This window comes from Trifolium pratense, linkage group LG1 (genome assembly GCF_020283565.1).
Source record: "Trifolium pratense cultivar HEN17-A07 linkage group LG1, ARS_RC_1.1, whole genome shotgun sequence".
NCBI classification, from domain to species: Eukaryota; Viridiplantae; Streptophyta; class Magnoliopsida; order Fabales; family Fabaceae; genus Trifolium; species Trifolium pratense.
The window spans coordinates 4,686,962-4,704,950 of record NC_060059.1 but is presented as its reverse complement, the minus strand read 5'-3'; the positions used below and the strand labels follow the sequence as shown (position 1 = coordinate 4,704,950).

At 31.7% G+C, this 17,989-nt stretch overlaps 2 protein-coding genes across 3 annotated transcripts; one reads left to right on the top strand and one right to left on the bottom strand.

The window, feature by feature from the left end:
* Positions 1-5,986: 5,986 nt before the first annotated feature.
* Positions 5,987-12,636, bottom strand: LOC123882834 (mitogen-activated protein kinase kinase kinase NPK1-like). The gene is made up of 17 exons (XM_045931464.1): positions 12,214-12,636; positions 12,085-12,126; positions 11,901-11,966; positions 11,656-11,766; positions 11,489-11,569; positions 11,304-11,381; positions 11,116-11,198; positions 9,985-10,069; positions 9,753-9,853; positions 9,579-9,618; positions 9,384-9,443; positions 9,243-9,289; positions 8,939-9,161; positions 8,613-8,849; positions 8,118-8,455; positions 7,955-8,022; positions 5,987-6,577 (listed from the first exon to the last, which is right to left on the bottom strand). Exons 1-17 carry the CDS (start codon positions 12,481-12,483, stop codon positions 6,507-6,509), a joined length of 2,001 nt encoding a protein of 666 aa, XP_045787420.1. The 5' UTR covers positions 12,484-12,636; the 3' UTR covers positions 5,987-6,506.
* A 1,413-nt stretch (positions 12,637-14,049) lies between these two features.
* On the top strand, positions 14,050-17,044 carry LOC123882827 (peroxisomal adenine nucleotide carrier 1-like). 2 transcript variants are annotated; one of them, XM_045931446.1, is made up of 5 exons: positions 14,050-14,435; positions 15,337-15,568; positions 15,709-15,855; positions 15,988-16,148; positions 16,362-17,044. In XM_045931446.1, exons 1-5 carry the CDS (start codon positions 14,293-14,295, stop codon positions 16,639-16,641), a joined length of 963 nt encoding a protein of 320 aa, XP_045787402.1. In that variant the 5' UTR covers positions 14,050-14,292; the 3' UTR covers positions 16,642-17,044. The 2 variants fall into 2 exon arrangements, with proteins under 2 accessions (XP_045787402.1, XP_045787413.1); XM_045931457.1 differs by having other exon boundaries at positions 14,151-14,435; positions 15,460-15,568.
* Positions 17,045-17,989: the final 945 nt, after the last annotated feature.

Below are 17,989 nucleotides of genomic sequence, written 5' to 3'. Positions count from 1 at the left end.
CGGTTACGAGGTCTTTTTTTTTTTTTTTTTTAAATTATTTAATTATATTTCTTCTAATACTTTATTTTTCTAAAAAAATACATTATTTATTTATATTTCTTTATTATTTTTTTTTGGACTTATTTCTTCTTATTATTTTGAATTTTGAAAAAAATTGAAAATGTTAATAAAATATATAGTAAATTGATGAGTAAATACTTAATTTTGTCCTTCAAATTGAATACTTGTATCAACATGGACCCCGTTTAATCAAAATTCTCAACTTAATTGTTCAAGTAGTTAATGAACTCTCCTTAGAACGAATCATTAGGGAGAACTTAACTTTGATTTTTAGCAAAAATAATTTGATCAGATTTTACTTACCTTACAATTAAACTCTCATAGTATTTTTTTATCAGAGCCTTATTTGAAAATAAGAGGACTAGTTTAAAAAAAAAAAAATCTGCCTTGATCAAACTGTTGTGTAAGTGATGGCATGCCATGTTAATGAACATGTTGGCACACTAGCATTTAAACCATCTTGATCAACTATGAGATAAGTCATTCACATCCCTTACATCACCCACTTAACATATCACTAATTCCTTTCTTGCTAAAAAAGAAACACAACTTTAAAACTGATGAAAATTTTGCATCCTTCGTTGTCTGGTTTCTTGGCCATTTTGTCTTCCAAGTGTTTATAGAGAAAATTCAATAGCAATAATCATGGTACAAACTACTTTCTCCATTATTAGATGTTCATTAATATTTGGTACATAAGATTAATTAAGAATGGAGTAAAAAAATTCCAAAGTAAGTGGAACATGTGCCATAAGATCCGAATCCAATAATATGTTTACCGTACTAACGGCCACTTGAAGTTGCAACCACAACTTTTTCCCTAGCTTAGCTTGTTGCCAACAAAAGGACACTGACCAAAGCCTGTGTTTAGATCTTATCCTTTTTCAGATATACTATCAATTGACAAAAAAAGTACTACTCTCTCTAATGGGGACTGTAAAAGACTACATCACCAATGTCCAATACATTGCACCACCCAAATATGTATCACTGAAACACAATCTAAACCAATCCCCCTCTTTCATATTTGAATAGGACCATCAATAACTTAGATTTTTGCCACATTCACGCATTAAAGACAAATGTGATTGTTAGATATTGAGATCCAACAGTATACATAACAAATTAACGAGTAACGACCACAATTGTTTTGAATGCTGTTATGCAGCAAAGGTTGATTGGAGATAATCCAACTTGATTTGAGATAAATGTTTTAGGTGTTTTCAAGATGCGTTAGGTCGAATTTGACAAACCTTAACATCTAAAAAAGATATAAATTTACTATTGTGTAATGAAAGCATAAAGTTTCATGCTGTAATTAATCATAATTGTTAAATTGAGATCAAATTATCTGGATTACACGTTAGTTTTAACACTATTCACAATTTCGACCATTAATCTAAATCAAATTTTTTATTTTTAGTTTTAAAATTGCTAATCAGTGACAGTTCCACAGTGTGGCTATCTTGATTTGATCCACATTAAAAGTTCCTCAAGGTGGGTCGCACGCTCCTAAATCCTAATTCAATTGAATTTCTACTCACATCACATACATACATCCCATGTTGTACAGTTGTACCTTTACCTTTGGTAATGCTGATGATGATTCTAACTCCGTACTCTCAACTCATGTGCAAACATGAAACATGCACTACTACTAATATTTAGCAGACATGACCACCATCACAAATTGACAATGAAGAGTTCTTTGTACTAAAATGTTTCTCAAAGTTAGGTATTGCTTCATTGGATTCGTCCATCTTTATAAAGTATGTCTCTCTTATTTAAGATGGTTATTATTTTTTGTTTTTTTTTAAGTAAATCAGACGCAGATCAGAGGAATCAATCATTGGATTAAGAAAAAGGAGAAAAAACATGAGGAAAAATTGGAGAGATCTAAGATCAGACCGTTGGAACTGCAACATCTTAAATATATTAAAAGAAAATGAGGTGACAAAATTTTAATCTGGTTTATGGATGAATTTTTTTTTTTTAGATTTTACTTATTTTAAGATCGAACTTTAAATTATGAGAATAGTTTTCTTTTTTAGGGCCTGTTTGATCAGCTTTTTTTAGAACTTATTCAAACAGCTTATGCAATACAAATTAGGTTTTATTCTATTTTATAAGTTCAAACTAGTAAAAATTGTATTTTTATAAGCTATTATATCATAAACTATCTTAACAAACTTATAATAATATATAAAAATTACATAAGTTATTAGCATAAGCTCTAAAAAAATATGGGTCAAACTGAATTTAAACCGTAGTTTGCGACGTTGCGTTGTCTAATATAGCTCTTTCTGCTTAGACTTTGTTGGTTAACAAATTAATAGTTAATAGTACTACAAAAATAATTCATTTAATCTATGTTGCCTCATATACTACTAATTAATTTCAAATAAGATTTAACTAAGTTTAATTTGAAAATTTATTCTTTTGTTAAAGCAATAGTACTTCACTATTTGACTACAAAGCATATAGCAGGTGACATTAACTTTCAATTTCTAAGAAAGTCCTAAACTAATGATATAATGTTAGAACTTTAAAATTGCTGATGCCATTGACTAAAACTAAACACAAAAAGGAAGATAATTTGTGGGCTTCAGAATCCGTTAGCCTGGATTAAAATTGTTTCCTAAACAAAAAAATCAAGTGTATATATGCAATCCACGAAGTCATTGAATTTGATCTAATCCAAAGTGCCAAATATAAACCACTCATATTGTGCCATGTGTTAAAAGTAAACAATGTTAGTGAAAGAGTTTGGAGACCAATGGGATGCACATCACAATGGTGTTTTTTGGCCTCTTTGCAAAAGAAACAGCTGGTTTTCTTGTTTGTTAAGCATCTAAGCATTTTAATTAGATTTCATTTGTGTGACAAAAAGAAATAAATACTTTATTTTTGCACCAAGTTTATAGAAAGCCAATTGTGAAATAAGACTTACCTGGACGCCAAAAAATACTAATTTAAGTTAATGAAATTAGTTCAGTTGATAAGAAGTTGACTCATACTTCACAAAGATGAAGAATGAGAGTTAGCTCTTGTTACTTTTATATGAGATGAGAACCTCTTTAGTAAAAAATTTGCAAGTATTTTTACAAGCGTTCTTTGAACCTTGAAGTTTGTCTTTGACTCAGACGAGTCTCAAGAATCCGACTCATCTAAACTTTTATATATCAACAAAAAAAAAATTTTAGTCCTTATTGGCATTTTATAGTGAATATTTTGACTAAAAGTAACAACTTTTTGTAAAAAGTTTTCAAAATAATACTATTCTTTTAAACTGAAATATATTATGGAAGACTAAAATTATCATTAAACTTAAAAGTTTTCAAGATCTATGTTTTTACTATTTTAAAATTTAAAAACTATAATCATTTAGAATAAAAAAAATTCCGTCAATTCTAATATGGAAAGTTTGTTAAAGGTCAAATAAAAATAATTTTATATTTCATAATTAGAGAAATAATATTTAGAGATTTTTGAAAAGAAATTTAAAGCTTTTGTGCATTTTTTACTGTAATGAGTTTTATGTCGAAAATGAGTTTTTAGAAGAAACTAACAAAAAATAAAATAAATTTTAGGGGAAAATGAGTTTCAAAGTCAATTTTTTTAACAATATTTATTTATAATAAACAGATGAAAAACTTCGAAAGTGATTTTTATCTTATAAATTTGTTTGATTTAAAATAAAAAATAGTAACAAACTAACTTTAAATTTATATTTGTATTCATCTAGCTAATGGCTCGAGGTTTTTCGACTTATATACAATATGTGGTCTTGAATCTAAAAATGTAATTAACAATGCTATGTGTTTATATATATATATATATATATATATATATATATATATATATATATATATATATATATATATATATATATATATATATATATATTTTACTCGAGTGATTAGTCTTTACCGTAACATTCACAATTATCATTTCTATCAAAACTATTTGTATTTATCTACATTGTACAGTATTGGAGGGATTTTCCTTTTCCCTCTTGCTTCATTTTTGGTTTTTCCTTTCTTCATGTTGCATGGAGGAGCTTTTCCACAATGGGCAATTGAATTACAATTATGCAACTTTTTGAATGGAAAAGCACTTCCATAATTTAATTTTTTTTAATGAAACAAAAGAAAGTTATACTACTATTGAACTAATTAAACAAAGCTCGATTAATATAAATGAAAAAAAATAAAATAAATTATGCTTTGATTTTTTGGGAAGGAAAAAGAAAGATTGAACTTTACAAAGAGATTTTTTTGCCATTCTTGGTGGGCCTAACTTGCCATGGCGTCACCCAACAAAAAGAACAACATTTGTCACATGAGCATTCCATCATGCACCCTCCTAAGTTTAGAGCCCTAAGACCCCACCATCACATACATCCACCCAACCATGAACATATTAGCACATACCCCCACTCAAAGGGGACATAAAAAGAAGGTAATTAATTTCAATAAACTAATATATAGTTGTTAATTGACTATTTATAACATCATGTTATTCATGAACTTATACAAAGGAAAGCCAAAATCATATATGTATGGCCTTAATTATTGGAGAGCAATGTTCTGTGTTGTTGACCATGTAATAATTTAATTAAATTAAAACACATAACTATATATATGACGCGAGTAACATTAGTTCTTAATTATCATTATTATTAAAATCATCATTATTTCAAAGTACCTAATAAAAGTTTTTTATCCAAAAGGGAGATTGTGTGGAATAAATTTATATGGCCTAGATCTGTCTTTCACCAACAAAATGGATAAGCTTGAAGCTAACATGAGTGTGACGGTGCACTAATAAAACTAATTTCTTTGTTTTACAAAAGCCCTACTAATTACTCTTTGATAAAGAGAATATTTAGCTCGAAATTGTGAGAGGTATGCATGCTCTTTGAGCTTTGAAGTATGTCTTAGTGAGTTTTTTTGGATCTAATATATATTTGATCAAAAAAAGAAAAATTACAAACATATTGATATTTTTTTTTTGTATGAACTCTAGTGCTTAGGTATTTGAAAATTATAGGTTTATTTTTTTTATTATAAATTGTTAGTATTAAAATATTATGTTAATTTTTTTCTCCTTTGTCTGAACTTGAACCCTGGACCTCCTGCTCCTTAACTCTTAGCTCAATCAGTTGAGCTACCCCATCCCACCCATTTGAAAATCATAGGTTAATTTGAGTCGAACTAAGTGGTCGAGAGAAAATAAAGTTCATGTTATATATATTTTTTAATCCATTAGACTAGAATTTACAACCTTGTTTAAAGTTGTATTTGTATTATTTCATAGATTTGTAAAATTTAAATGTGGGACTATATTCAGCGAAAATAAGCTTGTCCAAACTTGATATTGCATTGTACTCACAATTGTTTTATGTACATTGATGATTTTGATCCCTTCCACGTACGTACAATGGTACAAGCAATTGGAACACACCATTTTGTCTCTCCTCTTTAAGATTTTTCCATTGAATATTTTTCATAATCATATTGATCACTGATCAGAATAAAAAAATTTCATGTTAGGAAGTTTCATTTATGCAACCAAAGAGAAAAAGACATGCCCACCTGGCCTCTCCCAGCACAAAAACATCTTTTGATTCACTTTGATTCTTTGTTAACAAAATCCATCCCCTTATTCCCAAAGTATCATCTCCTTCCAATCCTATTGTTTAATTGTTGAGGGGTCAAGCTGAAAACTTTGAACAAGGTAGTGTTATTAGAAAATAATACTAATAGGAAAAAAGTGCATCTTTTGATATTTTTTGTCCTCCACCGCCAATGTGAAAACTTTAGATATTCCCCAAGGATCCTCTTCATTAGCTTAGGGAACAAATCTAATTTATTGGGATTTTTTAGACCAATAATCAAAATTGTGCTTAACTTGGCAAAGCACATAGACCAATCAAAGATAACCCTTAAGTAACATACTGCAACTCAAAGAGCACCTTGCTCCATCCTTACATTAATCATTTGCTTATACAATGATAGTCAAGGACTGACTGTAGAGTCGTCGCAATGTCATTCCATTTATGTACTCAGAACTCAATAAACTTATTAAACTTTCTTCATTTGTTTCTATCAAAATGGTATTTGTATACATAACTCAATACATTATATGCATATCTTGCATTTTTTGACAAATATATGCATATCTCGCTATCATACATAGAATTGGGAAATATTGAAAGAGAAGAAAAATCAATATCAATGTACTACTAATTTTATATTTTCCAGCCGAGCCAATATTTGTAATTCTTCGTTGCAACATCTATTTCGATTTCATTTGCAAGGTTTCTGGGCATGGCAAGAAGTTGTTGTATACTTGCAACTTCTCCAAAGGAATGACAGTTTTTCCTCCTCTTTAAAGGAAAATGTCAAGATGAATAGAAAATGCCTGGAAAAGCAGAGGATAATCTATCGGTCTTTAAGAAAATTGCGATCCTTTGGGGATGTTATCTTCCCTCCACCTGTTTGACGCATCACCTCTGCAATATAAGTTTGCCACTGTCATGTTTCCAGAAAATTTTTTTTTTGAAGAAATGTTTCCAGAAAATATTGCAAACATAATGTCAAATAAAACATATTTTCATGCTCTAGCAATTCAAAGAAAGAAACAAAAAGTCTATAAGATTATTTTTTAAGCATTAAATAAAGGAACCTGCTCCAAATTGAGATTTTTGTCAAATTATCTCTAAACTTTTGATTTGGGAAATGTACTGCTTGAACCTTAACCATTTCGGCATTGACAAATTATTATTATTAATATAACCAAGTTTCATACAAGGAGGCATTTTGTTAGAAAAAGGAAAGAAAAAAAAAATGATCATGTGTTAATGCCTTTAGCAAAGTAAAAAAGAACTAATAAGTAAACAATAGTATAAACCATAAAGTTAAATGCTTTAAGTTCAAATGGGTGATTTTCTAAGCTTAAAGTTCATGAGTAATAAGCTAAACGTGTAAGTTGAAGCGAGTAACTTGTAATTTGACAGATAAAGCAATGCCAGAGATAAGTTGTATTTGTCAACAACTATGAAGGTTGAGCACCTCCCAAAGATGTTGTTATGCACATCTAGGAGTACCTCAAATAAAAAACGTAACCAGTTCCAAACTTCCACCAATACTCTCTGGCAGATCAGTTGGTTACTGACAAAATTGAATATTTCATATATTTTGAATGATATTTCCCATCAAGGGTTGGTCATTTATCCAAAATTTTGTAAGCACTTGTACTCTAACTAGTTTCGACTAAAATTGTATATTGTTAGGTCTATACTTTAGGCTAAAAGAGAAAAGCCCTATAGTAAGGAAGTCGGTCTCTCAATGATTTCATAGTACTCGCTCGAGTTCATTTGTTTTGGGCATAAATCTCTTAATCTCTCATTCAAGTACCACAAACCAAAAATGTAATCAATTCCAAATTTCCACCTATACTCCGGCTGATCGGTTGGTTGACAAAATTGAATATCTCATATTTTGAATAATATTTCCATTCAATGTTAGTCAACTATCCAAAATTTTCTAATCATATGTACTCAGAACCAGTCCAAACTGATATATTAGTGTTAGGTCTAGCCTTTAGGCTAAAAGATAAAATCCCTATAATAAGGAAGTCAAACTCTGAGAATTTCATCAATGCTTGCAATCTCTTTGATGTTTCTAGTTCTTTCCCTGTTTTTTTGGTGATTTTAAAATTTTTAGATCTTTTAAAAGTGATTTAAATATTTCCATAACAATTTTAAAACATGATGAACTGGCATCTTTAAAGCCCAAAGGCTAAATGGGAAAAGGGCAGTCCCCACACCTACAGGAGATAGAAATGGGAAATGGAAATTTTCAACTGTCGTTAAAACAAAAAAACTTGCCTCGTGTCCGCTCAAGCTCTTCAGCAAGTTCTTCTTTCCATTTCCTTTGTCTCTCAGAGAAACTTGAGCTGCAGATGAAAACATCTTCAATTTTAGTATGCGCAGCTGATAATAGATAAACAAAGGTGCAGCCACTAGCTGCAATCAAACACCAAATACACACCTAACACTAAATGATTCCAGTCCAGCTTCATGAAGAGTCTCCTTTGATTCATTAAGCCCAGATGGCTGAATTTCCTGCAAAGGTCTACATTGGGAAGTCACACCACTAATCTTCGCAAAATATTTTCGATCACTCCCAGGGCTTGTTACATTGACAATGCTAGCCATTGAAAACCGTCGTCTAGCTTGACTAGGAGACCTGCTTTTTGATGTTACATTTGAGACATCAGAAATAACTTTACTCTGTGCAACTGCAACAGGCACAGGAGGAATGGCTGAATTCGATTTCCCAAAGAATTCTTCATAAAGAGGTGTTTGGAGCTTGTTCAGTTCAAAGGCCTAATGTAATTCATCAAAGAAAATAAAAACAGTTTTTAATTTCAATAATTTTAAATTTAAAGAGAAAGGCTAGCAAAAATAAAACCTAATGACCATTGAGTCCTACTAAATTGAAAGTAAGCATATATGTTATCTAGTACTCGTACTAAAATAGAACCTTATCATCAAGGAAAGCTCTAATTTTGAACTCTGTCACTTCATCATCATCTTCAACTCCAAGAGGTTCACTTGAAAACGAGAACTCATTATCTGCATTAGGAGATGGTTCTGGACTCATAGTTTTCCTAATAGTTTGATCTGGGGACAAGTTCAGTCTGCTTTTCTTCAAATTTGGTGTTTCGTCAAACTTGCAAGGCCAGTCATCCTCCACAGGTTCACACATCGGATTGAAACTCTATTCCAGTGATTATATCAGCCATTCAGCCAAATGTTCAACAAACACAAATCATGAAACATTGGAATAATGAGAAACAAACTTGGTACCTTTATGTCGTCAGCAGCAAGTAAGGATTTTGAATTTACTGATGAAGCAACCAAGAAATCATCTTTATCATCTATCTGACACATGTCATCATCATAATTGTCTGTTCCTTGGTAGGAACCTGCGTTTAGAGGATTTGCATGATATACAGTTGAGAACCTTAAACTATCCATCTGATGAACATCCTTTAGGCCTGTGCATGTTGATCCTTGGATAGAATCCAGACTGCAGAACAGAAGAGAAGTTGTGATCGGTTGCCCATGAGAAGTTTCTCCAACACCAAATTTATTTAGCCAGTATACTTACAAGTTTCTAGAGCTCATCCCATTTGTTGCCATATGATTGCAAGAGTCCTAGATATTGGAAAGATAAACAGTTGATAAAAAGTAAGAAGTTATGAATATGTTCTGTGTTTACATTGTATAAACTTGCACTGGGGATACTAACCCTGATTGAACTGCATGATATTGCACGAGATTCCTGATACTCGCAGGTGATGAAATGATGCTGCAGATAACAGGCAAAAGCACTATAATGATTTTGCAGAAAAGCTAAGTTAAAATAGCAAACAAATTAAAATGTCTGTAACTATAATTGAATATTACGTAAGGTGGCTGAAGAGGAGGAAGATGTGCAAAATACCAGTAACAAGTCTGATGCAGAAGGTCTTAGATCTGGTTCCCTGCCACCACAAATTGATGGATAGTGATTAGAACTTTTCTCTTATATATACCCTCAACCTAAATGCAGTCAGAATAAAATAGTGTTGTAATAATAAAATGTCGATGGAGAATGGTAAAAGCATTTTATATGTACTTGTGAAAGCATTTCAGCAAAAAGTCCTTTGCCTCAGTAGACAGATGTTCCGGTATGGGTGGATGAGATCTAGTTGTCCCAATGTAGAAAAGAGCCGAAACCTAAAAGAAAAATAAGTTTAAGCAAAGCCTTTTCAAAAAACAAAATCGCAGAGAGAGAGAGAGATTAACTTATGAAAGTCAATGATAATAAAATTAGATTGCTTAGTAAGGCTTGAACTTAAAGCATGTACCTCTTGGGGATACTGTTGACTCCATGGAGGCTTTCCTGTGGCCATCTCTATCACAGTGCATGCAACACTCCATATATCAGCAGAGCTAATAAATCAAAAGTTAGGTGCCGTCTCAATAATGGGTCGTGGTTATAAAAAAAAATCTTGTGATTGAAAACACAAAATATATGTCCGTCGATTTGTTCACTCTTAAATGATAGGTTCGAAGGACTATAACCAACAAACAGAACAACTGTGTTTATGTTGCTTAGCTTAGGTTTTTCAATAATTAAGACAAACTAATGAAACCTGTTCCCATAATCTGCATTTACAAGTTTGAATGTAATGTGTACCAGATTTTTACCTTGTCTAAGACCATTCCACATTTCCACAGATAAAATTAAGAGTGATTGGGTGTCGAGCAATACAAGGCCTAAGCAGTGGACCAGTGGTTGAAAACCACATGTTTTTTTTGAAGAAAATGGCATTACTAACTCTATCATTGACCTTATTCTCTCCAATTTAAAACTCAGTTTTCTAACCTCAAAACCATTTCCAATCAAAACAAAGGAACTTCGAAAAGTGCTTTTGTTTATTTATGGGTTATGACATGAGGGCATATACTTTCTTACAAGACAGAACCACCACTCAGGAAATACAATCCCTACATTGTTCCAGCAATGTAACAAACACTTTCACGTCATGAACTTTTCTGATGGCTTAAAAGTGGTCTGTAGTTTCCGGAATTCATTATTGTGATGGCTTAACTATACTGATTAACCTAAAGATAGAAAAGTTTCCATAGAATTGAAGGGCAAAAGAAAGAATATCATAAAAAGTTCATGCAACGTCCACTCTTCAACCATCCGAAAGTCTATATTTCTATTGTTAGGAACCAAAGTTGGCGGAGGAAGATAGAAAATGCAAGAGAACTTGGTAACTGATCCCGCTAATTTTTTTCTTCTAGTTTCCTAATAATGAATTGAATACTGTAATTATGGTGCAAAACAGTACAGACCTCAACATGTCAAAACAGATACATATTTATTTCCTTTCATACCATGTCATACAAAATCCTTCAGATGCATAATTAGTTGCTTTGGTAATTATGATTTTTTTACTATTTCCTTTTCAACTATTTAGTCCACTTACGTTGTATATCCAGTCTGTAAAATAACTTCGGGTGACATCCAGTGTGGGGTACCCTTCATAGACTTTGTTCCATTCATGGTAGCCTATATCAAACAAAAACCACAAACTTCAGATGTCATGGCCACAAACAAAGTTACACAAGAAGATTGTAATAGCATAATGGATTAATAACATCAACACTGTCATACCAATTCCACGACTTTCCTGGATGCACCAAAGTCTGCGAGTTTAATACACCCTTTGTTATCAACTAGAATGTTTGCACCCTATATCCAACACATCTACAAAATGAGAGAGAGAGAGAGAGAGAGAGAGAGAGAGAGAGAGAGAGACACGGAAGAATAGTCTAAAATTAAAAGCAAGGTCACTGTACCTTAATATCCCTGTGAATGATTCTGTTGTTGTGAAGGTATTCAAGCCCCTCTAAAATCTGTTTTGTATACATTCTTATAACCTGTTAAAAAAAAATGGAACATGAAGCAACAACAAAGCACAAGCCATCATAATCTCAACGCCCTTAATAAAGTTAAAACTACTCACTGACTCAGGAAAGGATCCGAATTTCCCCAATAGTGACGAGATAGATCCACCAGGTACAAACTCCAACAGAATATTTAAGGAATCTTCCTCTCTAGCAGTTCCCAAGTATCTCTACAATAAATAACAGTAACCAAAAAGGATAAAATAAAATTACTATATTCAACACACACCATTACCAAGTAATCAAAAATTCAAAATCACCCAATCAGACTAATCACTAACATAATAAGACTACATAAACTCACAACAATATTTGGATGCTTAAGATTCTTGAGAAGCTTCACTTCTTCTTCGAGCTCCCGAATATTAGCCTGATTCAATGAATTAGAAACAGAATTTTCAGATCACAGTTCAACATACATCCACAATACCATTGCTTTATTATTAAGTATTCATAAGATTGGGATTGATAAAAACAAACACATTTACCTGTGTATTCTCTTTGAAAGCAAAACCAGGCTCGATCAAAACCTAAAGAAATGAACAAGAACCAAAAAAGGATCAGTAATTTCAACAAAGAAATAGAATCAAATAAAAGAAAAAGGAAATGAAATTGACCTGTTTGACGGCAATAAGCTCGCCGGAGTCAAGGTTCATGCCCATGTAGACACGACCAAAGGCACCGGAACCGATCAATTCACCTTTCCGCCACCGGATGGGTGGAGGAGGAGGTGGTGGTGGTGGAGACTTGAGGCCGATTCTGGATTTGCGAATGGCGGAACCAATTTTGTTGGCGATTCCGGTGAATCGTCGTCCATCGTCGGTGGCGTGTGAGGGTGGAGTTGGGAAAACTATGGATCGGCGAATGGAACCGAAAAAATCTTGCATTGCATCTGCGAATGGAATCTAGGGTTTTGTGAGAGGAAAGTAGTTTGATTTGAAGGAGGGAAAGTAAAGTGATTCAAAATGGTTCAGTCGCATAACATAACGGTTACCTTGTTTTCACTTTTCAATTCCGTGACGCAATTAAATATTTAGGTTGTCGGCAACTACATTTTATATTTTTTTTTCTTTGATAAGCACATTTTATTTTATTTTTTTTTGGTACATTGATAAGCACATTTTATATTATAAGGTCAATTTTTTTTTCTAGGTTACAATATTAATGTTACAAAAAATTTCGTTATGTTTATTGGTAACTAATTTCTTTCAATAAAATTTTATAAGGTATTTAAGGTAGACATTCCTTTCTCAACTGAATTTTTTTTGGATGCAGAAAGTCAAAGATCAAACTCTAAACACTTGTTTAAGAAATTCATATTTAGACTAATTCATTATTATTTTAAAATCAAAATCGAATTTTAATTGTTTATAAATATAAATTCGAACTTAAAATTATAATATTAGGTTTTTGATTAAACGATCAATGTATATTTGACTTTAGTTTTTAGAAATTCATTTTTAAAATAAATAAGTGAGAATCGTGGTTTATTTTCATACATATATATATGAGGAGGGTTATATTGACTCCAAGAGTAAGTTATAAAAGCTACTCCAAATCATGACCTTTGATTTTAATTTCAATTAAAGGCTAAGATTGATTGATCATAAAACATAAAGTGAGACTTATTTTTTTATTGTATTGGAAAATTATCAAAACATACCTTAAATAGAAGAGAATGAATCAATTATAATCATCAATTGAGACTTATTTGTTGATCACATGGGAAAACAAGGATTCCACACACTCTGAAATGGTGTAACATTAATCGTTTGACAATCCTGCTTCTTTTCATACAATTTTTTACGGCATGCTTCTTTTCTTTTCAATTTTACATGTGTACCATTTTTTTTTGTGGTGTATGCTTTTTTTGTTGCAATATTCTCTTTGCTCGTATTTTTCTTTTCTTGTTATTAGTTCAATATTTTTTGTTTTCTTTTTTTACAAATTCGAACAATGGGTTAATTTAATAATTTAATTTGTAATGATTTTGTTGAAAAAACAAACAAGTTTTTAGTAATGGATGTCAATGTTTTTGAAGAGATTCCATGTAATATGCAAGTAGAAAGTGGGGAAAAAAAAACAAGGGAGGATCTTGTTTTGACAATTAATGGTTATAATTAATTCATTCTCTTCAATTTGAAGAATGTTTTGATAATGTTGATTTTCTAGTGTGATAAAAAAAAAAGTCTCACCCAACTAATTATTATGAATCAATCTTAGCCATTAATTGAAATTAAAAACAAAGGTCATGATTTGGAGTAGCTTTTATAACTTACTCTTTGAGTTAATATAACCCTCCTCTCTCTATATATATATATATATATATATATATATATATATATATATATATATATAATGTGATATTATTATTATTAACAGAGCTATCATCACAATTCACAACGGTGGACTTAACATGTTATATATCCCTCCGTTACTATATAGTCAAAATTGACTTTATGAAAGTGTCATGAAGTGGGTATTATATATGTAGTGTAAAAAAAATTTACACTTTAAAATACAGTTGACTTTATACATAAATTAAATCATTGTACCTAGAAAAAAAATCATAAATTTAAACAGGCATAGCTATTACTACTTCCAAAGTTTGTCTACTAGTATTACTTACTCAATTTATTCAGATTGTGTTTAGATTATTTGTTTGTCTTTGGTGAGGTTTTCTGAGAACAGATAAGATGCAACTTGATCTGGAATCATTGTCTGAAGCTATTTCTGGTGCTATTGGAGCCCTTGTTAGCACAGCCGTTTTTTACCCACTTGATACTTGCAAAGCTAAATATCAAGCTGAAGTTCAAGCTCAACATCAAAGAAAATACAGGTTCTCAAATTGATTATTTGCTAATTATCATTCATTGGTTGGGTTGGGTTGGGTCTTATAATTATGATGACAGCATGATCTAATCTTTTTGTCAAATTTTAATGTAAATTAGCTTATTCTATATCACTGTCCATTGTTTTATTTACATTTGGGTTTAAGTGTGTGTATGAGTTAGAGATTCTGCATGCCAATGCCATGTATAGTTGATAGTTGTTAAGAAATCCTAGATGTTAGTTGGCCTGACATAGGTTTATAAGTAAGATGCAATCTTCATTTTACAAGTTGTGATTTTATAGGGTTGAGTTAGGCCAAACTCCCAATTCTAAGATGGTATCATAGGCTCTCCAAGATCCATTGGACTATCCGCTACTAGGCCACCCAACATTTATATCGACGCACTAAACTCAATAGTATTATTTGTGAGGGTGTGTTAAGAAGTCTCACATCGGATGTGAAAATGATGCAATCCTCATCTTACAAACCAGTTTTGTATGGTTGAGTTACATTCAACTCCCAATTCTAAAATTACCAGTTTATCTCAATAGCCCAACTCCCAATTCTATGAAAACTACTTATTGTATACATGAAAATAGTTTAACCACATTTTCCCTTTGATTATAGAAATAACATTTTACATAAGCATCTATTCAATAAGCTTTCATGTGCAATTATCTTATATTTATCTAAAGTAAATTTCATATTGTTTGGATAAACTTTTAATAAAGTTGTTTATCCAAATGTACCAAATGTCAATGGTAATACTAATATCATTCAAAGAGCCAACATTACAGGTTTCTCTTGCTTTTATCATAATCCTTTTATTATAGCCAAATTAACTTAGAAGTTGATATATAACTTTTTCAGTTATGCTTATTTGATTTTGTTGCTCTATCCCATGTAGGAAAATTTCTGATGTTTTATGGGAAGCAATTTCTAAACATCGGGTGCTTTCATTGTACCAAGGCCTTGGGACAAAAAGTTTATATTCCTTAATTATGCCATTTATTTATTTCTATGCATACAGCTACTTTAAGAAACTACATTTGAAAAAAAATGGAAACAAGAACATTGGAGCAACAGCAAACTTGATTGCCGCTACTATGTCAGGCGTCTGTACTGTACTAATAACACAGGCAAGTCAAAAATGTAATTGTTTTTCTATAACAACTTACTATTAGTGTCATACTTACATGTGATATGCTTGTTATAATTTGCTGACAGATTATACTTCCCTAAATTAACTTCAAGTTTATGTTTATCTGCTATTTTACAGCCCTTAGATACAGCATCCTTGCGGATGCAGACAAGTGAATTTGGAAAATCCAAGGGACTCTGGCAGACCTTATCAGAGGGTACCTTGAGCAAGGCATATGATGGTCTTGCCATAACTATTCTTTTATCAATGAACGTATCTATTCAGGTATCACTCTTCGAATATTTATACCAAAGATTCAATGAAACGTAGAGAGGATATGTTATTCCAGATTAGTTTGCACTTTGCACTATAAGATTAAGACTACCGATATTCAGACAGATTTTTATCTTCCAACAGCTTACTGTGTTCGATCAGCTGAAACACAGACTACTAAAGGGCAAGATGAGCAAAAAAACAGATGCAAAGTCAGCCCCGGAATCACTTTCTGCATTTTCTGCTTTCATGCTGGGTGCAGTTTCAAACTGTGCTGCTACATGCTTGACATATCCAGTCTTCAGGTGGATGATCATTCATCACCGTAAATTATTATCTCGAAATTTTATCTGTGTTGATATACAGCTTTATGGCTTCAGCAGATCCATGATTTCAGTTAATATAATTCAAAAGGAAGAGAAACAAAATAATAAATAAGTATTATGATACATTGTCTTGTCCTTTGTTTATGCTATAGTGTGGACTTGTTGGTGAAAGATGTTTTGAATTGTGAATAGGTGTAAAGTAATGATTCAGACCGCAGATTCATATGATAATAAGAGTACCGAAGCTGAAAGAAAGGCGCAGAAGACGATCTCTGGAGCACTCTATACAATTTGGAAAAGAGAAGGTTTGCTGGGATTTTTCAATGGATTGCCAGCACAGATAGTGAGAAGTGTTCTCGGCTCTGCATTACTTCTGATGGTAAAGGAGAAGATCACAAAGTCAACATGGATTCTGATGCTCAAGATTGGAAGATACTTGTCTGTCAATCCCTCCAAATTGAAAGCATCTTGAATTTGTGATGAATATATATAAGAGACAATTCACCTTCAGGCTTCATTAAATAATCGATGAATTTGGTCTCTTGTAAAAAGGACCGGAGAGAGTATTATAAATAATTTCTCATTCAAGGACATGCTAAAAAATAAGGATCGAACAAGACAACTTTAGTTGGACTGTGTTTGATTTTAAAGCCGTTACTTAGAACGGACAAAAAATTGAACTTTTTGTCCCGTATTATTCTATCATGGATTATTCTGTCCAGTACTAATATTTTGCGTATCAAACTAGCCCTTGCCCTTGTATGAAAATAGTTGCAAGTGCATGAAATGTGAGTGTTGCTAAGGTTGTATTGTTTGGCGTTTGTTTCACGGATGATAAATTTATGCCTTGGAATAATGTTTCCAGGAATTGATAATTGGAATCTTTTTTTTTTTTTTTTTTTTTTTTTGGTCAGGTAGCCTAGTGGCTTGAACTTCCACCTTTAAAGATGGATAAGTGGAGTGTCCAGGGTTCGAACCCTGGCTCCTGCATATAAAATGCTGATGTCCCAACCAATTGAGCTAAGCTCATGGGGACTGATAATTGGAATCTTAATCTTGAGTATTTTTTATAAAAAGTGTTTAGTTAATATTTCCGATAATATATTAGTGGGATTATTTGCAAACACGGGGTATATGGATAGTTACTAGATGGTTACTTCATTTTTGTTAACACCTTCATGGGAATATTTTATTCCCAGCTATTTCCTTGGGAATAAAAACATTTGAAATCGAAAATTATTTTATTCCATCCAATATTAATATGGAAATTTCATGTTATAATTTGTACATTCAATATATTAAAAAATGTAAAATATTATCTTTCCATAATTAATTTTGTCATTTATTATTTTTGAAGTGTGCTTAACTATCTTTTTTTTTTTTGACGTTAGTATGCTTAACTATCTATTTTAGAGACACCGTTTAACTATACCATAATTTTTTTTTAAAATGTACTCAATAAAATCCCGACATGTGAATATCTTATGGACTGTAAAAAAAAAAAATTATGGACTACTTCCTCCGTCCCAAAATAAATGACCTAATTAATCATTTTTATGTTTGTCAATGCACAACTTTAATCATTAATATCTTAAATTATCTATTATTAAAAATTAATATATTTTGAAAAATAAAGTCAAAAATAATTTATTTTTTTTGTTTTCACCCTGTGGTTCCTAGGGGAAGGGCGCCCTAGTGGTCCAGAGTTCGCGGCGAGTTCTGGCATCAAGTGGTTCCAGTCCCCTCCCAAATGCAGTTGCGGGGAATCGAATCATGGTCCTCTCTACCAAGTTCAGCGCCAATCACCACTAAACCAACTA

What these genes read in the sequence shown, in the direction of transcription:
- LOC123882834 (XM_045931464.1), bottom strand. Translation starts at nt 12,483, where the DNA reads ATGCAAGATTTTTTCGGTTCCATTCGCCGATCCATAGTTTTCCCAACT. An exon ending in CCAGGAAAGTCGTGGAATTG is followed by an intron (nt 11,199 to 11,303) that starts GTATGACAGTGT and finishes TGTTTGATATAG; the next exon opens with GCTACCATGAATGGAACAAA. An exon ending in TATCATGCAGTTCAATCAGG is followed by an intron (nt 9,290 to 9,383) that starts GTTAGTATCCCC and finishes TCCAATATCTAG; the next exon opens with GACTCTTGCAATCATATGGC.
- LOC123882827 (XM_045931446.1), top strand. Translation starts at nt 14,293, where the DNA reads ATGCAACTTGATCTGGAATCATTGTCTGAAGCTATTTCTGGTGCTATT. An exon ending in CAACATCAAAGAAAATACAG is followed by an intron (nt 14,436 to 15,336) that starts GTTCTCAAATTG and finishes TATCCCATGTAG; the next exon opens with GAAAATTTCTGATGTTTTAT. An exon ending in TTGACATATCCAGTCTTCAG is followed by an intron (nt 16,149 to 16,361) that starts GTGGATGATCAT and finishes AATTGTGAATAG; the next exon opens with GTGTAAAGTAATGATTCAGA.